Here is a 15400-nt window from a genome sequence, read left to right on the forward strand (position 1 = left end):
GCTTGCTCCGCGCCGGGGGGGAAACTTCGCCCAAGTTTGGGTTCTGGGAGAACCTGTTGAAGCTGGGAGTAGCTCGGGGCGGGGGACAGAATCGGTCCTGATTCTCGGCTAGGACCGTCGGGGGTGCCTTCTCGGCACTGGGGCCGCATGGTGAGCGCTGCTTGGAGAAGGGGCAGGTGGGCATTGGGGCCATTCAGCAGAAGGCTCAGGGGACGAGGCTGAGGAGGCCCAGCGGAGATTCCCCCAGGGCAAAGTTTGGTTCTTTGGCCGCTTCTTTGTGCGTCTAGGCCCAGAGTGGCGAGCGGAAGATGGGGCTGGGCAGCAGGCGGCTTCAGGGTCCGCATAGACGCTCCCCTGACCATACCTCCTTTCTGCGGTCTCCGCTCTCCTCCCCTCCCCCACCTGGCCTTGACTGCAGCAGGTCGCGGGTCGCCTTTCATTGAAGGCCTACTACGTGCCATGCCTATTCCCAGTGCCCTCTGTTTTATATAGAGGGCCTCCTAACCCAGCAGGTTGGAATGTGTGTTCCGGGAGACGGAAGGATATTAAAGGACTCGGACTGTGCACTCTGCGGCCCTCCCCTTTCTTCATTCTCGGAGTGGCGGAGGGAGGCCTGGCACCAGGCCCGCGGTTGGGGACCCGGGGTGGCCCCCAGCCTGCGGACCTAGACCTGCGCCTTCCTTGCGGTGCTGTGGGTCCCGGTGGATCGCTGAGCCTGCGCCTGCCCTTCCCACAGGGGCGGCCCGAGGGCCATGCGGAGGCCCGTGAGGAAGCCGGCGGCCGGTTGCGTCCTGTAGCCTCCAGAGAGCGTCCAGGCCCTCAGGGCGGCGGCCTCAGCGCCATGGAAGCCCCGTACTCGATGACGGCGCACTACGACGAGTTCCAGGAGGTCAAGTACGTGAGCCGGTGCGGTGCTGGGGGCGCGCGCGGGGCCTCGCTGCCCCCCGGCTTCCCGCTGGGCGCGGGGCGCGGCGCCACCGGGGCCCGGGCTGGGCTGCCGCGCTGGAACCGGCGCGAGGTGTGCCTGCTGTCGGGGCTGGTGTTCGCCGCCGGCCTCTGCGCCATCCTGGCCGCCATGCTGGCGCTCAAGTACCTGGGCCCGGGCGCGGCGGGCGGCAGCACCTGCCCCGAGGGCTGTCCCGAGCGCAAGGCCTTCGCGCGCGCCGCGCGCTTCCTGGCTGCCAACCTGGATGCCAGCATAGACCCGTGCCAGGACTTCTATTCGTTTGCCTGCGGTGGCTGGCTGCGGCGCCACGCCATCCCAGACGACAAGCTCACCTACGGTACCATCGCGGCCATCGGCGAGCAGAATGAGGAGCGGCTGCGGCGCCTGCTAGCGCGGCCTGGGGGCGGCCCGGGCGGTGCGGCCCAGCGCAAGGTGCGCGCCTTCTTCCGCTCGTGCCTCGACATGCGCGAGATCGAGCGGCTGGGTCCGCGGCCCATGCTCGAGGTCATCGAGGACTGCGGCGGCTGGGACCTAGGCGGGGCGGCCGAGCGCGGGGGGACCGCGGCGCACTGGGACCTCAACCGGCTGCTGTATAAGGCGCAGGGCGTGTACAGCGCCGCCGCGCTCTTTTCGCTCACAGTCAGCCTGGACGACAGGAACTCCTCGCGCTACGTCATCCGCGTGAGTGCTGGGCGACCCGCTCCGCGGCTCGCACGCAGGCCGGGGCCCGGGAGGCCGGCGCGGGAGCCGGGCCGCGCAGAGGAGGGCGCGGGCCAAGCGCGGGAGGAGAGATCAAGTAATTTCCCTGAGTAATTGCGGTATTTAGCCAAGCCGCGGAGGCCGCAATTACCACCCTCCGGCGACGTGGAGCGCGGAGGGAGGGGTTCCCGAGGGCTGCCAGGCCCGGTGGAGGCAAGAGTGGGCGGGGGCTGACCCGGAATGCCCGGGGCCCCCAGTCTCAGTGCGGCTCCGTGAGCGCCCCTCACAGGCGGGGAAAGTGAAGGCTTTCGGGGGAAGGAATTGCGAGGGCGAGGCGCCCCTGGTGCCTCCAGCCCAGGCTGGCCCGGGGTGGGGGCTGCAACCGGTTCTCTGGATGGCGTAGGGGCCAATGTCTTTGTGCCCCTGGGGCTGTGACAATGAATGTCTGAGTGTCCTCTAGTTGGGCCTTTGAGTGGGGTGCAGTCTATCTGGGGGAACCTGGCATGGTGGTCTCTGACCCCGTCTTCTCCCTAGATTGACCAGGACGGGCTCACCCTGCCAGAGAGGACCCTCTACCTCGCCCAGGATGAGGAGAGCGAGAAGGTGGCCAGGCGTGAGCTGGGGCAGCAGGGAGGCCTGGGGCCCCAGGAGGACCGAGCCCTGCCCCATAACATCCCCCTCCCTTGGCGCAGATCCTGGCGGCTTACCGGGTGTTCATGGAGCGTCTGCTCAGGTTACTGGGTGTCGATGCTGTGGAGCAGAAGGCCCAGGAGATCCTGCAGCTGGAGCAACAGCTGGCCAACGTGAGCAGATGGGGCTGGGGGATAGGGGCCATTGGCAGGGCTGGGGTCGACTCCCATCTCCCCTCCCAGATCACCGTGTCAGAGTATGATGACCTCCGGCGAGATGTCAGCTCCATGTACAACAAGGTGACGCTGGGGCAGCTGCAGAAGATCACTCCCCACGTGAGTGCTGCCCTGTCTCGGGGGTGGGGGGTGGCATGGAGGGGCACTGGTTCTGGTCACCCCCACCCCTGACACAGGCAAGGCCTTCTGGGGCCATGGACTCGTGTTGTGCCCTGCCCGGCCCACCTGCCCCTCCCTGCCTCACTGTCCCTGCCCACGATGGCCCACAGCTCCGGTGGAAGTGGCTGCTGGACCAGATCTTCCAGGAGGACTTCTCGGAGGATGAGGAGGTGGTGCTGCTGGCCACGGACTACATGCAGCAGGTGTCCCAGCTCATCCGCTCTACACCCCGCAGGTACGGCTGCCAGCCACCCACCCTGCCCCTCCGGCATCCCGTCCCCGCCCGGGCTCCCCGTCCTGTCTGCTGGGTGAGCTCTGACTTCCCCCCTCGGCCTCGGTCCAGTAGCCATGCTGGGGAGGCAGACGAGGAGCACTAGAATGTGCGTCCAGATCCCTGGTTGTGGCCCCTGCTGTCTGAGCGCCTGAGCAGGGCTGGGAGCCTCCTGGGGTGCAGTTTCCTCACCTGGGGATCGGGAGGCCTGAGTAGGCGGACTTCAGAAAGGGGAAGTGTGGCCGCTGCCCTGCCTCCCCTGCTCTGGCTCCCTGTGCCCAGGGCCGCCTTGAGGAGAGCCTCCCTGGTCTCCGCCCACCTTGGGAGGGTCAGAGGCCGTCAAGGCCGGCTCCGAGGCACGTCACCATCTAGTGCCCTCTCCCACCCCACAGCAAGTCAGGGAATGATGCTGGGCCCTGACCCATCAGCATCGGGGGCTCTGCTTCATGGCGAGAGTGTGCCCTGCTGCGTGCGGACCCTGCCCTTTTCCCTAATTTGGGGCCTGGTCCACCCCAGGCTCAGCCTCACATCCCTGCAGTGCCCCCTTGGCCCTTCTCTGTGGGTGCTATTGGATGCTGGGGCAGACCTCAGACTGGAGGGGTGCAGGGCGGGGCAAGGTGGCACCCTAGGATGGGCCCATGTACGGCAGCCTGTCTGGACACCCACCTGTCTCCCCTGCCCCAGGATCCTGCATAACTACTTGGTGTGGCGTGTGGTGGTCGTCCTGAGTGAGCACCTGTCCCCCCCGTTCCGAGAAGCACTGCACGAGCTGGCACGAGAGATGGAGGGCAGCGACAAGCCGCAGGAGCTGGCCCGAGTCTGCCTGGGCCAGGCCAACCGCCACTTTGGCATGGCGCTTGGCGCCCTCTTTGTCCATGAGCACTTCTCAGCTGCCAGCAAGGCCAAGGTCAGGCTGCCCTGGATTTGGGGTGGGGTGGGGGTGCCGAGCTGGGTGTGGGCCCAGAGCCAACACATCCCCCTGCAGCTAGGGCACCAGGCTCAGCCCCCTCTGAGGCGCCAGGCCACTCCTTACCAGGCCTCCTCCCCCAGGAAGCCTACCTGGCCTGTCAGCCACAGGAGGCCCTCAGAGCTGAGCTCCTGCCCACCCTTCTCTGCCACGCTCAGCAGGCGTGGCCTTAGGATTGTACGTGATCATTGCTGGGGCATTTGCCTCCTTCCAGACTGGGAGCTTATTGTTGGGGTGAGCAGAGCTTGGACCCCCACCTCCAAGGTCCCCCCTTGTGCCCTTTGCTGGGCTCAGAAAGCGGTGCCAAATGGTTAGGGGTGCCCCCATGCCAGGTGCCCTGGACCAGAGCTAAGGCCCCTAGGCTGACCCCTGATCCCTGACCCCTGACCTGCAGGTGCAGCAGCTGGTGGAAGACATCAAGTACATCCTGGGCCAGCGCCTGGAGGAGCTGGACTGGATGGATGCCGAGACCAAGGCGGCTGCTCGGGCCAAGGTGGGCGGGCACGTCTCCCGTCTGTGTGTTGGTTCCGCAAACGTTTATTGAGCACTAGCTCTGTGCTGCAAACCCTGGTGGTGTAGTGGTTAAGAGCTACATGTGCTAAGCAAAAAGTCAGCAGTTCGAATCCACCAGGTGCTCCTTGGAAACCCTGTGGGGCAGTTCTACTCTGTTCTATAGGGTCGCTACGAGTCGGAATCGACTTGACGGCACTGGGTTTGGGTTGGTTTTCTTTCAGCTCTGTGCCGGGTGCTGGGGAAAACAGGAGAAAAAGAGACAAAGATGACTGTCTGGTGGGCAGAGTTGACGTCAGCTGCCTGCTCCCCCCGACCTGACCCCACACCTAGAGCTGAACTCCTGTCCTCTCACCCACAGCTCCAGTACATGATGGTGATGGTTGGCTACCCGGACTTCCTGCTCAAGCCCGAGGCCGTGGACAAGGAGTACGAGGTGGGCCTGTTCCCCCTGCCTGCCGACCTGGCCTCCCTGCCCCTGGCCGAGATCCCCAGGGCGGCCGAGCGCCAGACGCAGGGCAGGAGCCCTGGCCCCAGCTAACTGACCATGGGTGGGCAGACGGCCTGCCAGCCAGACGGGCCCTGCCCTGGCTTAGCCCTGGCCTGCCCCTGCAGTTTGAGGTCCACGAGAAGACCTACTTCAAGAACATCTTGAACAGCATCCGCTTCAGCATACAGCTCTCAGTTAAGAAGATCCGGCAGGAGGTGGACAAGTCCACGTGGGTGCCTGGCTGGTGCTGGGGGACAGCAGGCAGTGCCATGGGGGGAGGGGCTCCTTACTGAGGCCAGGAGACACAGGGTGGGGTGCCCCGGTGGGGGCCCAGCCTGGGGGAGGCCCAGACGGTGCACCCTCAAGACACAGCTGTGGGCGGGGCCCAGGGCAGCCTTCAGGGAGGAGGAGGCAGCGGATGTGGGGTCAGTGGAGGAGGGGGTGTGGGCCACCCAGCTGAACCAGCCTCCCTCCACAGGTGGCTGCTCCCCCCACAGGCGCTCAACGCCTACTATCTACCCAACAAGAATCAGATGGGTAAGGCGGCGGTCTGGGACAAGGGGCGGGGCCTGAGAAGGGGGCAGGTCTGACTGTGGCCACGCCCCTGCAGTGTTTCCCGCGGGCATCCTGCAGCCCACGCTGTATGACCCTGACTTCCCACAGTGAGTATGGGGGGTGATGGAGAGCCGCTGAGAGGCTGGGCCCGACAGCAGGCCCTGTGTTGGGTGGGTGGTGCTGCTTAGACTGCCCTGAGCCAGGCTGGGGGGCCCCAGGCACCTCTCTGTGGGTACACAGGTCATGACAGCAGTGACCCTGGTCCCCAGAGTTCCATATCACCGTGGGTTATTTAGAAAAACGTGTATTTTTTTTCCCGACATCCTATGTCCCTGTCCTCAGAACCTACCTGTGACTCATTTAGGTGTTTCAAAAGGGAGCTGTCCTAGCGATAAGGAGGCCAGCCCTGTCGTGGGTGCTTCAGTCGCTCTCCAACCCTGCCCCCCAATCCCAGCTCCATGAGTTGGTACTTCTTAGAAGGCAGCTGGACAGGCGTCACTGGCCTGTTTTACATACCCCCTGAGAAAGCTCCGGTGTGGGTGCTCCAGGGCCATGTGGACCCCGCTGTGGCATCCCTGGGCCACCTCCCAGCCTGCGGGGCGCCTCCCAGGGCTGGAGCAGCAGTGGAGGCTCTCACAGGCATTGGGGGCTGAGCCTGACGCTGCCGCCCTGGGCCCAGGTCTCTGAACTACGGGGGCATCGGCACCATCATCGGGCACGAGCTGACCCATGGCTATGACGACTGGGGTGAGGCCTTGGGGGCCTAGCTGGGGATGTGGGGGGCTGGCTGTCCCCACGGGCTGGTGGGTGGGTGGGGGGAGGACTCAGTGCCCAGCCCACCCCCGCCCACTGCCCACAGGGGGGCAGTACGACCGCTCGGGGAACCTGCTGCATTGGTGGACGGAGGCCTCCTACAGCCGCTTCCTGCACAAGGCCGAGTGCATCGTCCGTCTCTATGACAACTTCACTGTCTACAACCAGCGGGTTAGCCCCTCGTTCCTCGGGTGCGAAGGCCGCTGGGCACGGACTGGGAGCATGCACACCACATGCACACACCGGTGTGCAAACAGTCCTGTGCCAGGTCCCTGCAGACATGCTGATGTGTGTTCACACGGGCTTCTGTGCACACTCACATGGGTACAGGAATGTGTTCAGGAAGACTCACGGTGCACGTGGGAGGAAGGCCTGCTGGGAAAGGGAAGGTGGGCAGATGGGTGAGGGCAAGTGGCAGGGTGGGCCGTGCCTGAGGACGACCAGCCGGCCCCACGCAGCCCCAGGCTCTCCCGTCTCGGCAGGTGAACGGGAAGCACACACTTGGCGAGAACATTGCGGACATGGGTGGCCTCAAGCTGGCTTACTACGTGAGTTCCCCCGCCTGGACCTCATCCCTGCCAGGCCCCGTGGGGAAGGGGTGGGAGCTGGTGGGGATGTGGCCAGAGCTCCGAAATAACCGCCCCCTTTCACCCTCTGGGGACTCTGGCCTGGGGTGGGGTGAGGCCTGTGCTGGGCACAGGGTCCCCTGGAAGAGGATGGACTCATGGGCTCTTATTTGCAGGAAGAGCAGGGAGGGCTGCCTGGAGGCAGTGACCCTGACTGGGGTTTGCATACCTGGGAGTGCAGTGCAAGGAGGGTGGGGTGGGCAGGGAGCCTGGGGTGCCCTAGCGGCTGCTGTGCAGAGTTCCCCGGGGCCACATCCGTGGAGGGGCTGGCTGAAGGGCTGGTGTGGCTGGGTGGAGTGCAGGAGGAGAGGGGGCAGCGCCCAGGGCAGGGCGAGTCAGGTCACCCTCCGTGGGCACAGCCCCTTGTGCTCTCCACACCCCCAGGCCTATCAGAAGTGGGTGCGGGAGCACGGCCCGGAGCACCCCCTGCACCGGCTCAAGTACACGCACAACCAGCTCTTCTTTATCGCCTTTGCCCAGGTGGGCCCAGGCTGGGGGTTGGGCTGGGGACCCAGGGTGGGGGAGGCATGGAACTCAGGCCCAGGCCCAGTCCCAGCCCTGCAGATCCAGCCTATCCCCTGTCAGCCGCCCCTCTAGAGAGGATGGCCCCGTGGCATCTGATGGGGGTGTTCAGGCATAGCCTTGGGGACGGTGAGGGGTGCGCCAGGCAGGCGGGGCTGGACCGTGGAAGCTGGGCCTCATCCTCCTCTTCCCTCCTGCGCCCCTCCCGGGCCAGAATTGGTGCATCAAGCGACGGTCACAGTCTATCTACCTGCAGGTGCTGACCGACAAGCACGCACCTGAGCACTACAGGTAGGCCTGCTGCAGCCCTCCCGCCTGGCTTCACCCCGTCCTCAGGTCTAGAGTGGGAACAGCTGGGGGTGGGAAGGGGCCAGGACCACCCGGCCTCTGGGCCCAGCCTCCCCTTCCTCCCCCAGGGTGCTGGGCAGCGTGTCCCAGTTTGAGGAGTTTGGCCGGGCCTTTCACTGCCCCAAGGACTCGCCCATGAACCCTGCCCACAAGTGCTCCGTGTGGTGAGCCCACCACCCACGCCCCCGCAGCCCTGCACGCGTCGCCTTCTGCTGTGGCCGGGGCGGGCATGGACCCGGCCCTGCAGGCCCCTCCGGCACTGCCCGCTTTTCCAGCCCTCCTGCCGTGCCGCTGCTCCTCACTCAGATGCGGTGGAGCTGGGAGAAGGCTGGGCTCCTGGGGCGGGAGGGAGGGTCCCGGGGTCCCCTACTCGGCTCCAGGGAGCCAGCCCTGGGCCAGGCTGGATGTACCGGCCCCACCTTCGCTGTATTCTTGCTGCTAAGTCTGGTAAATAAAGCTGCTGTACAGTCGTCTTGGCCTCTTCAGGGTGCAGGGACCTCTGGGCACAGCCAGGACCGAGAGGCCTGGAAGGCGTGGTCTCCCTGGAGCTGGCTTCTGATGCCCAAACTGGTCCCGCCCCGCCCCGCCCTGGGGCAGTTCCCCTCAGGGGTTTTAGCTAGGCGTCCTCTGTCCCAGCCTCTGTCCCCGCCTCTGTCAACTTCTCTGTCCCTGCCTCCCTTGTGTCCCCACCCCGTGTCCCTGCCTCCCTCGTCTCCCTGCCTCCTCCGTGTCCCCGCCTCCCCCGTGTCCCCACCTCCCCCATGTACTTGCTTTCTGTCTTCTCCTACCTTCTCCGCGCCTCTCCAGTGTCCCTGCCTCCTTTGTCCCTGTGTCCCCGCCTCTCCTGTGTCCCAGCCTCCCCTGCGTCCCCGCCTCCCCCGTGTCCCTTCCTACCCTGTATCCCTGCCTCTTGCATTTCCCGCCTTCTCTGTCCCCGCCTCCCCTGTGTCCCCTCCTCCCCCGGCCTCCCCTGTCCCTGGCCTTCGTCCCCGCCTCCTCTGTGTCCCCGCCTCTCCTGTGTCCCCAGCCTCCCTGACCGTGGCCTTCTTGTGTCCAGCCTTCCAGGGTTCTTCTGTCCTTTCCACCAGCCACAGATTGCTCTCTGCCCAGGGCTTCCTGCCCAGTTCTGGGGGTGCCCTGGAGCAGCCTCTTGTGGGTGCGGGAACACCAAGCCCAGGGACCCACCTTCCAGATGATGCAGGGCGTTCCCACCCCCCCCCACCCTCCTTCCCAGAAGAATGCTTTGTCGCTAGGCGGCCCCTGGCCTCAGCTCCTTTTTCAAGAAGGATTGTGACTGCCCTTACCTGAGCCAGGGGCTGACTCACATGTCCTCTGGGGGCTCCTGCAGCCCCCAGGGTGGGGGGTGGTGCTCTAGGGTGAGAAGTGGGGGGCGAGAGGTGGCTGGCACTGGGCTCAGACATGGCCGATGGTGGGAGGGGGAGCAGGAAGGGCTGCCTGACTTGGACCAGGAGGGGAGGCAGGAGGGGGAGGGGGGACTGTCGTGCTGGGCAGCCCCCTGGGGATCCCAGGCGTCCACAGCAATGGGGATCAGTGGGCAGGTGCCCTTCCTCCTGGGGCCTGTTTTTCTAATTCAGGGTTAAGTCACCCGAACGGAGTCCATTGTGGGTCTTGGGGGTCCTGGAGGGGCTCACTCTCCCTGAGCACCACCCAGCGTGGGCCCGTCCCCATCTCTCCCACTGTGGGGGCAGGGGGGGCATCTTGCAGCCCATCGCTTGTCACTGTGCTCAGGGATCTATGTCTCCCCCAAGACTTGAGTGACGTTTAAAAAGTCTGTGTGCGCTTAGCCTCAGGCACACCTACATCTGGGACAAGACACAGACAGTGCACTGACACAGCTGATTTCGCCAGAGTTGGGGGCGCTCCACAGAGCAGAACTTCCCAGGAGTGGTCAGGCTGGGGATGGGTGTGGCGTTGGCAGAGCAGGGAGGGACACAGAGACCCCCCAGGGCTGTGGGCACTTCCTCCCAGTCGGCTGTGGTGGACATTGGGTGCCTAGGGTCTGGGAAAGGTGGGGCTCCTTTGAGACGTGCTCCTTGGAGGTGGGGCTCATGGATGTCTGTGCCCATGGAAGTGCTGCGTTTGTGGGCCTGCCTCAGTTACCCCTCAGAGCTCCTTTCCCTTGGGCTGGGCACATATATACCATCTCTCTGGGACAGAAGGACAGTCCTCTCCCCACTTTGACCCTGCCACCCCGCTCTGCTCCCCACGCCCTATCCGGCCCTCTGTGTGGGATCCTGGCTGGGGTTGGAATCCCCTGGGCCAGCACTCTTGCCCCAGCCACAGGCTCCCAGAATTCCCAGCTCCACCCAAGAACAGCCCCTCATCTCCGCAGGCTTAGGGGAGGCTGGGATCAGGAGGGGCCTGTGGGCTGGGGTGAGTCTCCCGCAGGAAGTGCTTCAAGGCCTGGACACTCCTGGGGCTGAGCTCCCCTTCCGTGTGTGTGGTTGGCATGAGCTGGGGGTGGTAGAATGAAGGGTCCTGGGAGAGAGTTCAGAGCATGAGGCCTGGACCCTCTGGGGGCCTAGGCTACTGGCATGTGCTTGCTGCCTGGCATGTGCTAGGCGTAGGGGCACCCACCTGGGGTCAGGGCCGTGGCCCAACAGGGGCCATGAGGCCACTAGGGGCCCCTCAGCCCTGCCGTGTACTGCTGGGTCATGGTGCCATGTGACACTGCTCCTGGGGGCTGTGGAACCCCTCTTGCTCCTCTGGGGAGAAGCTCAGGAGACCAGTGGGTGGAAGGGAGCAGCAGCCTAGGATATCCTGAGGACAGAGTTCCCGTGCTCAGGCAGGGCCCTGGAGTTCCAACACACCCCTGGAGCCCAGAGCCACACAGAGCAGGGAGGGTACACGGGTGACATCGTGTGCCGCCCACTGCTTCCCAAACCGCCTTTTCAGGCAGGCTCTAAGCCACCCTCACTGTGACCAGAGCAAATAGGATGGCCCTTGAACAGAGGAGGAAACTGAGGCAGGAGGGGGCAGGCCCCGTGCCCTACCCAAGGTCACACTGCTCATGTCTGCTGATGGGCAGGTGTTGACCTTCAGAACCCTTGTGCACTGAGTGGCTGGCAAATGCTCAACATAGGCTCCAGAGACCTCTCTTGGGAAACCTGCCTGCAGCATGGAAGGTTCTGTTGGCCAGGCGCGGTACGAGGACCCACATGGGGATTAACCCGATTGGATTCAGCTGGGATGCAGGAGTGTGCGCAAACTCAGCACAGCTGCCCCTCCCGGCCTCATTTTCCCCGTGTGCTAAGTGAGGCCGTGAGCTTAGCTGGGGAGGCCCTTCCTACAGTGACATGGGGGGAGGACTGCCGTTGGTGGCTCATCCGTCCCCTCGAGGTTGGCTCCCCACTCAGTGTGTGTCCTCCAAGTTCAGCTCATTGGGATGACGGAAAGCGGTCTTCTGCTAAGCGTTCAATGTTGTTAGGTGCTGTCGAGCTGGTTCCAACTCATAGCGACCCTGCGTACAACAGAACGAAACACTGCCCGGTCGTGCGCCATCCCCACAATCATTGCTATGTTTGAGCCCATTGTTGCAGCCACTGTGTCAGTCCAGCTCCTTGAGGGTCTTCTTCTTTTTCTGCTGACCCTCTACTTTACCAAGCATGATGTCCTCCTCCAGGGACTGGTCTCTTCTGATAACATGTCCAGAGTTATTTAATAGCATTCAATAGCAGGGAAATAAAAGAGCCAGAGATGGCTTACAACTGTGCTGAAGCTTCTAGGTGCCCCTGTGTGCCCAGAGGTCCCTGGGCCTCACACTGGCCCCTAGTCTCTGCCATCCCCAGCTATGAGGGTGGTGCTTGAGCCCAGGGACTCCAGTGCGGTGACCTAGGCAAGTGGCTGCCCTCTCGGGGCCCCGGGAGCTCATCTGCAGCGGGGTAGGGTGTGCAGCAGGACAGGTAGGTAGTGGCCAGCGCTGACACACAGCTGCCTGTCATTGATTGATTGCACCCCCACCCTGTCCCTGCCCGATACTGTGAGACTCAGCCAGAGAGTCCGTGTGAGCCCAGCTCCCTGAGTCGTCAGGCCTGGGGGCCCAGTGGAGGCCAGCTCTGTGCAGATCTGAGAAGGAAGGAAAGCTGCTGGACTTGGGCTTCTGCCCAGCCTTCCCTTCTGAGGGCCTCAGAGGGCACAGTGGTGATGGTGGAGGCTGGCCCAGCTCTGGTGGTGCTAGATTTCAGGGCACCCAGGAAGGAGCCCCTGAGCAGCCCTGAGCCCCAGGCCTTCCTGACTGGTTCCCTTGGAGTCCAGCTTTGGTTTCCTCTACCCTGTGGTCACTTCTACGCTGACCTGATGCCCCAAGGGATCCTACCTTGTAAGGAACCCTATATGCAATATTTTTAAAGGGCTTGAGTCCCCATTCCAAATGTGTCGGGAGCCCAGGGTCCTCAATATGCAGACATAGGGATGTTCTCAGAGGCTGGTTCTCTCATCCCCCCTTGGTGGGCTGGCATTTTCCACCCCCATGTCCCCTGTGCTGGGTGGCACTGGCTTCCTTCCCTCCCAGAACCACTCACCCAGGCTTCACTGAGGGTTTGGGGGTGCTGGGGGGCATGGCCTGTGCAGCTGCTGAGATCTGCCTGCAGGTCCTTTACCGCCTCCTCCTCTCCTCCCCCCAAGGCTCCTCATCCCCTTCCTCAAGCTGACCTTCCATTTATAAAAAGGGTCATTTCCTCTCCTTGCCCCCTGCTGGTGGCTGTACCCACCGAGGCTGTCTCTCAGGAGCCACCCGAGGCAGGACAGGGCAGGGCAGCCCAACCAGCAGCGCTGGAGCCGGCTTTCCTTCTGCTGTCTCCTCCAGGCTGTGGAGGAGAGACTGGTTTTTACAGATACGAGTTAACGCCTCCTCCCACCCTTAAAAGCAGAAGGATCTGTGATCCGCTTTTGTTTAAATAGCATATCCCCTCGGTCTCCTCTTGCGGGGGGGCCCCAGGGCACTTCTATCCCCCTCCCCCCACCTCCTGGGGGTGGGAAGGAGGCTTCTTGAGAAATGGAGACCCTTTAGGCTTTGGAATCAGCAGAAGTTCTAGCTAACCCATTGCCTTCCAGTCCATTCCAAGGCTGTAGTCTTTCCAAGGCTGCCACATCTTTCTTCTGTGGAGCAGTTGGTGGATTTGAACCACTCACCTTTTGGTTAACAGCCAAGTGCTCAACCACTGCGCCACCAGGGCTTCTTGCTACTGCTCGGCAGTTGATCCACATTGGGGCCGTTCTCGGGAGTATTTTCTGGAGAAAAATACAGGCCACCGACCATGCTACTTATAATCCCTTCGCACTCTTACAGAAGGTCTCAGAACAATGGGGAAGTCAGCCCGAGGAAGTCCTTGCTCGATAACCTCGTTTTTTGTTGCGTTTTGGATACCAAGAGTTTGGACGACGCGGAATTGAGCGAGACCTTGGCAGTCGTGTACCTGAACCCTCACCTAATGATAGGGGCTCCCCTCTGCGGCATCCCATGGACGGGCAGTCACAGGCTGTGGCTGGAATACCACCAGGGCCGGGACCCCCTCTTCCTAAGGCCCCTTCCCTTTGGGGAATGTGCTGGTTGGCTTTCTCAGTAGTCCTCAGAAACCAAACCAAAACCCAGTACTGCAAAGTTGACTCATGGCGACCCCGTGTGTTACAGAGTAGAACTGCTCCATAGGGTCTTCTCAGCCATAATCCTTATGAAAGCAGTTTGCCATGGATTGAATTGTGTCCCCCAAAAAACATGTGTATCGATTTGGCTAGGCCATGATTCCCAGTGTTGTGTGATTGTCTTCCATTTTGTGATTGTAATTTTACATTAAAGAGGATTAGGGTGGGATTGTAACACCACCCTAACCCAGGTCACATCCCTGATCCAATGTAAAGGGAGTTTCCCTGGGGTGTGGCCTGGACAACCTTTTATCTCTTGTAAGAGATAAAAGGAAAGGAAAGCTACTGGAGAATCGGGGACCTCATACCACCGAGAAAGCAGTGCCAGGAGCAGAGCGTGTCCTTTGGACCCGGAGTCCCCACGTGGAGAATCTCCTAGTCCGGGGGAACGCTGATGAGAAGGCCGACAGAAAGAGAAAGCCTTCCCCTGGAGCTGATGCCCTGCACCCCCCAGCCTCCAGAGTCCTCAAGATGAGCTGGAATCCACACCCTGGAGCTTCCTTTCACAGGGCTGTCCTGTGGGGTGGGGTCAGGCGCATGACCCTCCCCCCCTCGCCCCCCCAGTGACTCTTCCTCACAGAGATTAGACAGGGCTGCAGGCTCCTGCAGACATTTCTCCTCTTCAGGCCAAATGCCCCTTTTCTGTCCACCTGCCAGTCACGGGACATTGATTGAGGCCCATCTTGGGGCCTGTCTCTGGCCCCCCCATCTGCCTGCGTTGGGGGTTCTCAACCCTCTCTGACTTATAGCCCACCTTTGAGGTGCCATCCTACATACTCCACTGGCCGTGGCACCCCACCTTGGGCCCAGGTAGACCCCACACACCACCTCTTCCTGATCTCAGGGCGTGCCTCAGTTTACCCTGTGTCACCAGCTCAGCCCAGCTTCCACCTGTCTTGTAGCAGAAGGAAATAGACCTATCAATCATAAGCAATGCCTCCTTCTCCCGGTCCCACTGGGCTCAGGTGCCTGGATGGCGCGTGGGGCACACCCTCTCACTCCTGGGGCGAGTTCCCTTTAAGGGACACCACAGGCCGGGCCCTGGTCCAGCATGAGCTCACGGTCGGAGGGAGTGAGGCGCCTGCCTGGCTTCCCCTGACCTGGAAGCCAACCGCCTCCTGGAGCCTCTGGCAGCCGCTGATTCATGGGGCTGGCAGGCAGCTCCTGTCCCTGAGCCGCTGTCACATGGTGCTGTTAGCGCATCTCTCTTTGTCTGTACTTTGCATTAATAATAATAATAAACCCTCCACCTTCCTGCGGGACCAAGCTGATGCAGGAGCTGGTGACGGGGGCTTGCAGGGCAAGTCTGAACTGCAGCTCCTCTGGAGTTGGTTCCCTCACTCGGAAGCCTCCTGGGCGGGAGGGGGCGGAGCTGGCCCACAAGGAACACGCAAACCTGGTGAGCAAAGAAAGGGCCAGAACAAGGCCCCAGGCCTGGCATATGTTCTCCCCTCAGACGGTGGGCCTGGTTTGGGAGGGAGAGTGGCTGTTTCTTCCCCAGGGGCAGCTCAGGGACACCCCACTGGTTCCTGGGCTTGATGCCAAGGCATCAGCACAGACTGGGCATCCCTGGTGGCAAGGTGACATCAAGGGGAATGTCCCACTGCTGGTGTTGTTGCTGCGGTTTGTGTGTGCATTGCGAGCGAGCGGTGATGCTCTTTTCAGCTGGAGTAAGTGGGCCCTGGGGCCGCCTTAGATCAAATATTGCTCAGCTTTCACAGGCCCCTGGAGGGTAGGGAGGCAGGGATGAGGATGCCATCTGCCAAGCGGCAACTGCAGTTCGATGCTCTCGAGGTGGGGACACCTGTTCTGGAGCCAGTGGGGCTCGTGGCGTCAGATGTCACGTCAGCACCAAGGTCAGGAGGGCACAGCTGGCACCCGGGCTGTGAGGCTGTGCACCCACTTCTACTAGCATGCCATGTCCTGGGGCAGCTACTCGGGACAGGCGTTGCAGGGCGTGATGTGCC

At 62.8% G+C, this 15400-nt stretch overlaps 1 protein-coding gene across 2 annotated transcripts; it reads left to right on the forward strand.

Moving 5' to 3' along the window:
- The first annotated feature begins 606 nt into the window (after positions 1 to 606).
- Positions 607 to 8228, forward strand: ECEL1 (endothelin converting enzyme like 1). Of its 2 annotated transcripts, none has more exons than XM_004389493.1 (17): positions 607 to 1627; positions 2180 to 2248; positions 2338 to 2448; positions 2518 to 2610; positions 2781 to 2905; positions 3626 to 3848; positions 4303 to 4401; positions 4780 to 4854; positions 5034 to 5137; positions 5387 to 5445; positions 5519 to 5570; positions 6143 to 6210; positions 6323 to 6447; positions 6759 to 6824; positions 7287 to 7382; positions 7639 to 7715; positions 7841 to 8228. In XM_004389493.1, exons 1-17 carry the CDS (start codon positions 842 to 844, stop codon positions 7938 to 7940), a joined length of 2328 nt encoding a protein of 775 aa, XP_004389550.1. In that variant the 5' UTR covers positions 607 to 841; the 3' UTR covers positions 7941 to 8228. The 2 variants fall into 2 exon arrangements, with proteins under 2 accessions (XP_004389550.1, XP_012414895.1); XM_012559441.1 differs by having other exon boundaries at positions 745 to 1627; positions 5034 to 5131.
- Positions 8229 to 15400: the final 7172 nt, after the last annotated feature.

Source organism: Trichechus manatus, unplaced genomic scaffold, assembly GCF_000243295.1.
Source record: "Trichechus manatus latirostris isolate Lorelei unplaced genomic scaffold, TriManLat1.0 scaffold00249, whole genome shotgun sequence".
NCBI classification, from domain to species: Eukaryota; Metazoa; Chordata; class Mammalia; order Sirenia; family Trichechidae; genus Trichechus; species Trichechus manatus.

What these genes read in the sequence shown, in the direction of transcription:
- ECEL1 (XM_004389493.1), top strand. Translation starts at nt 842, where the DNA reads ATGGAAGCCCCGTACTCGATGACGGCGCACTACGACGAGTTCCAGGAG. An exon ending in TGCAGAAGATCACTCCCCAC is followed by an intron (nt 2,611 to 2,780) that starts GTGAGTGCTGCC and finishes GATGGCCCACAG; the next exon opens with CTCCGGTGGAAGTGGCTGCT. An exon ending in CAGGAGGTGGACAAGTCCAC is followed by an intron (nt 5,138 to 5,386) that starts GTGGGTGCCTGG and finishes CTCCCTCCACAG; the next exon opens with GTGGCTGCTCCCCCCACAGG.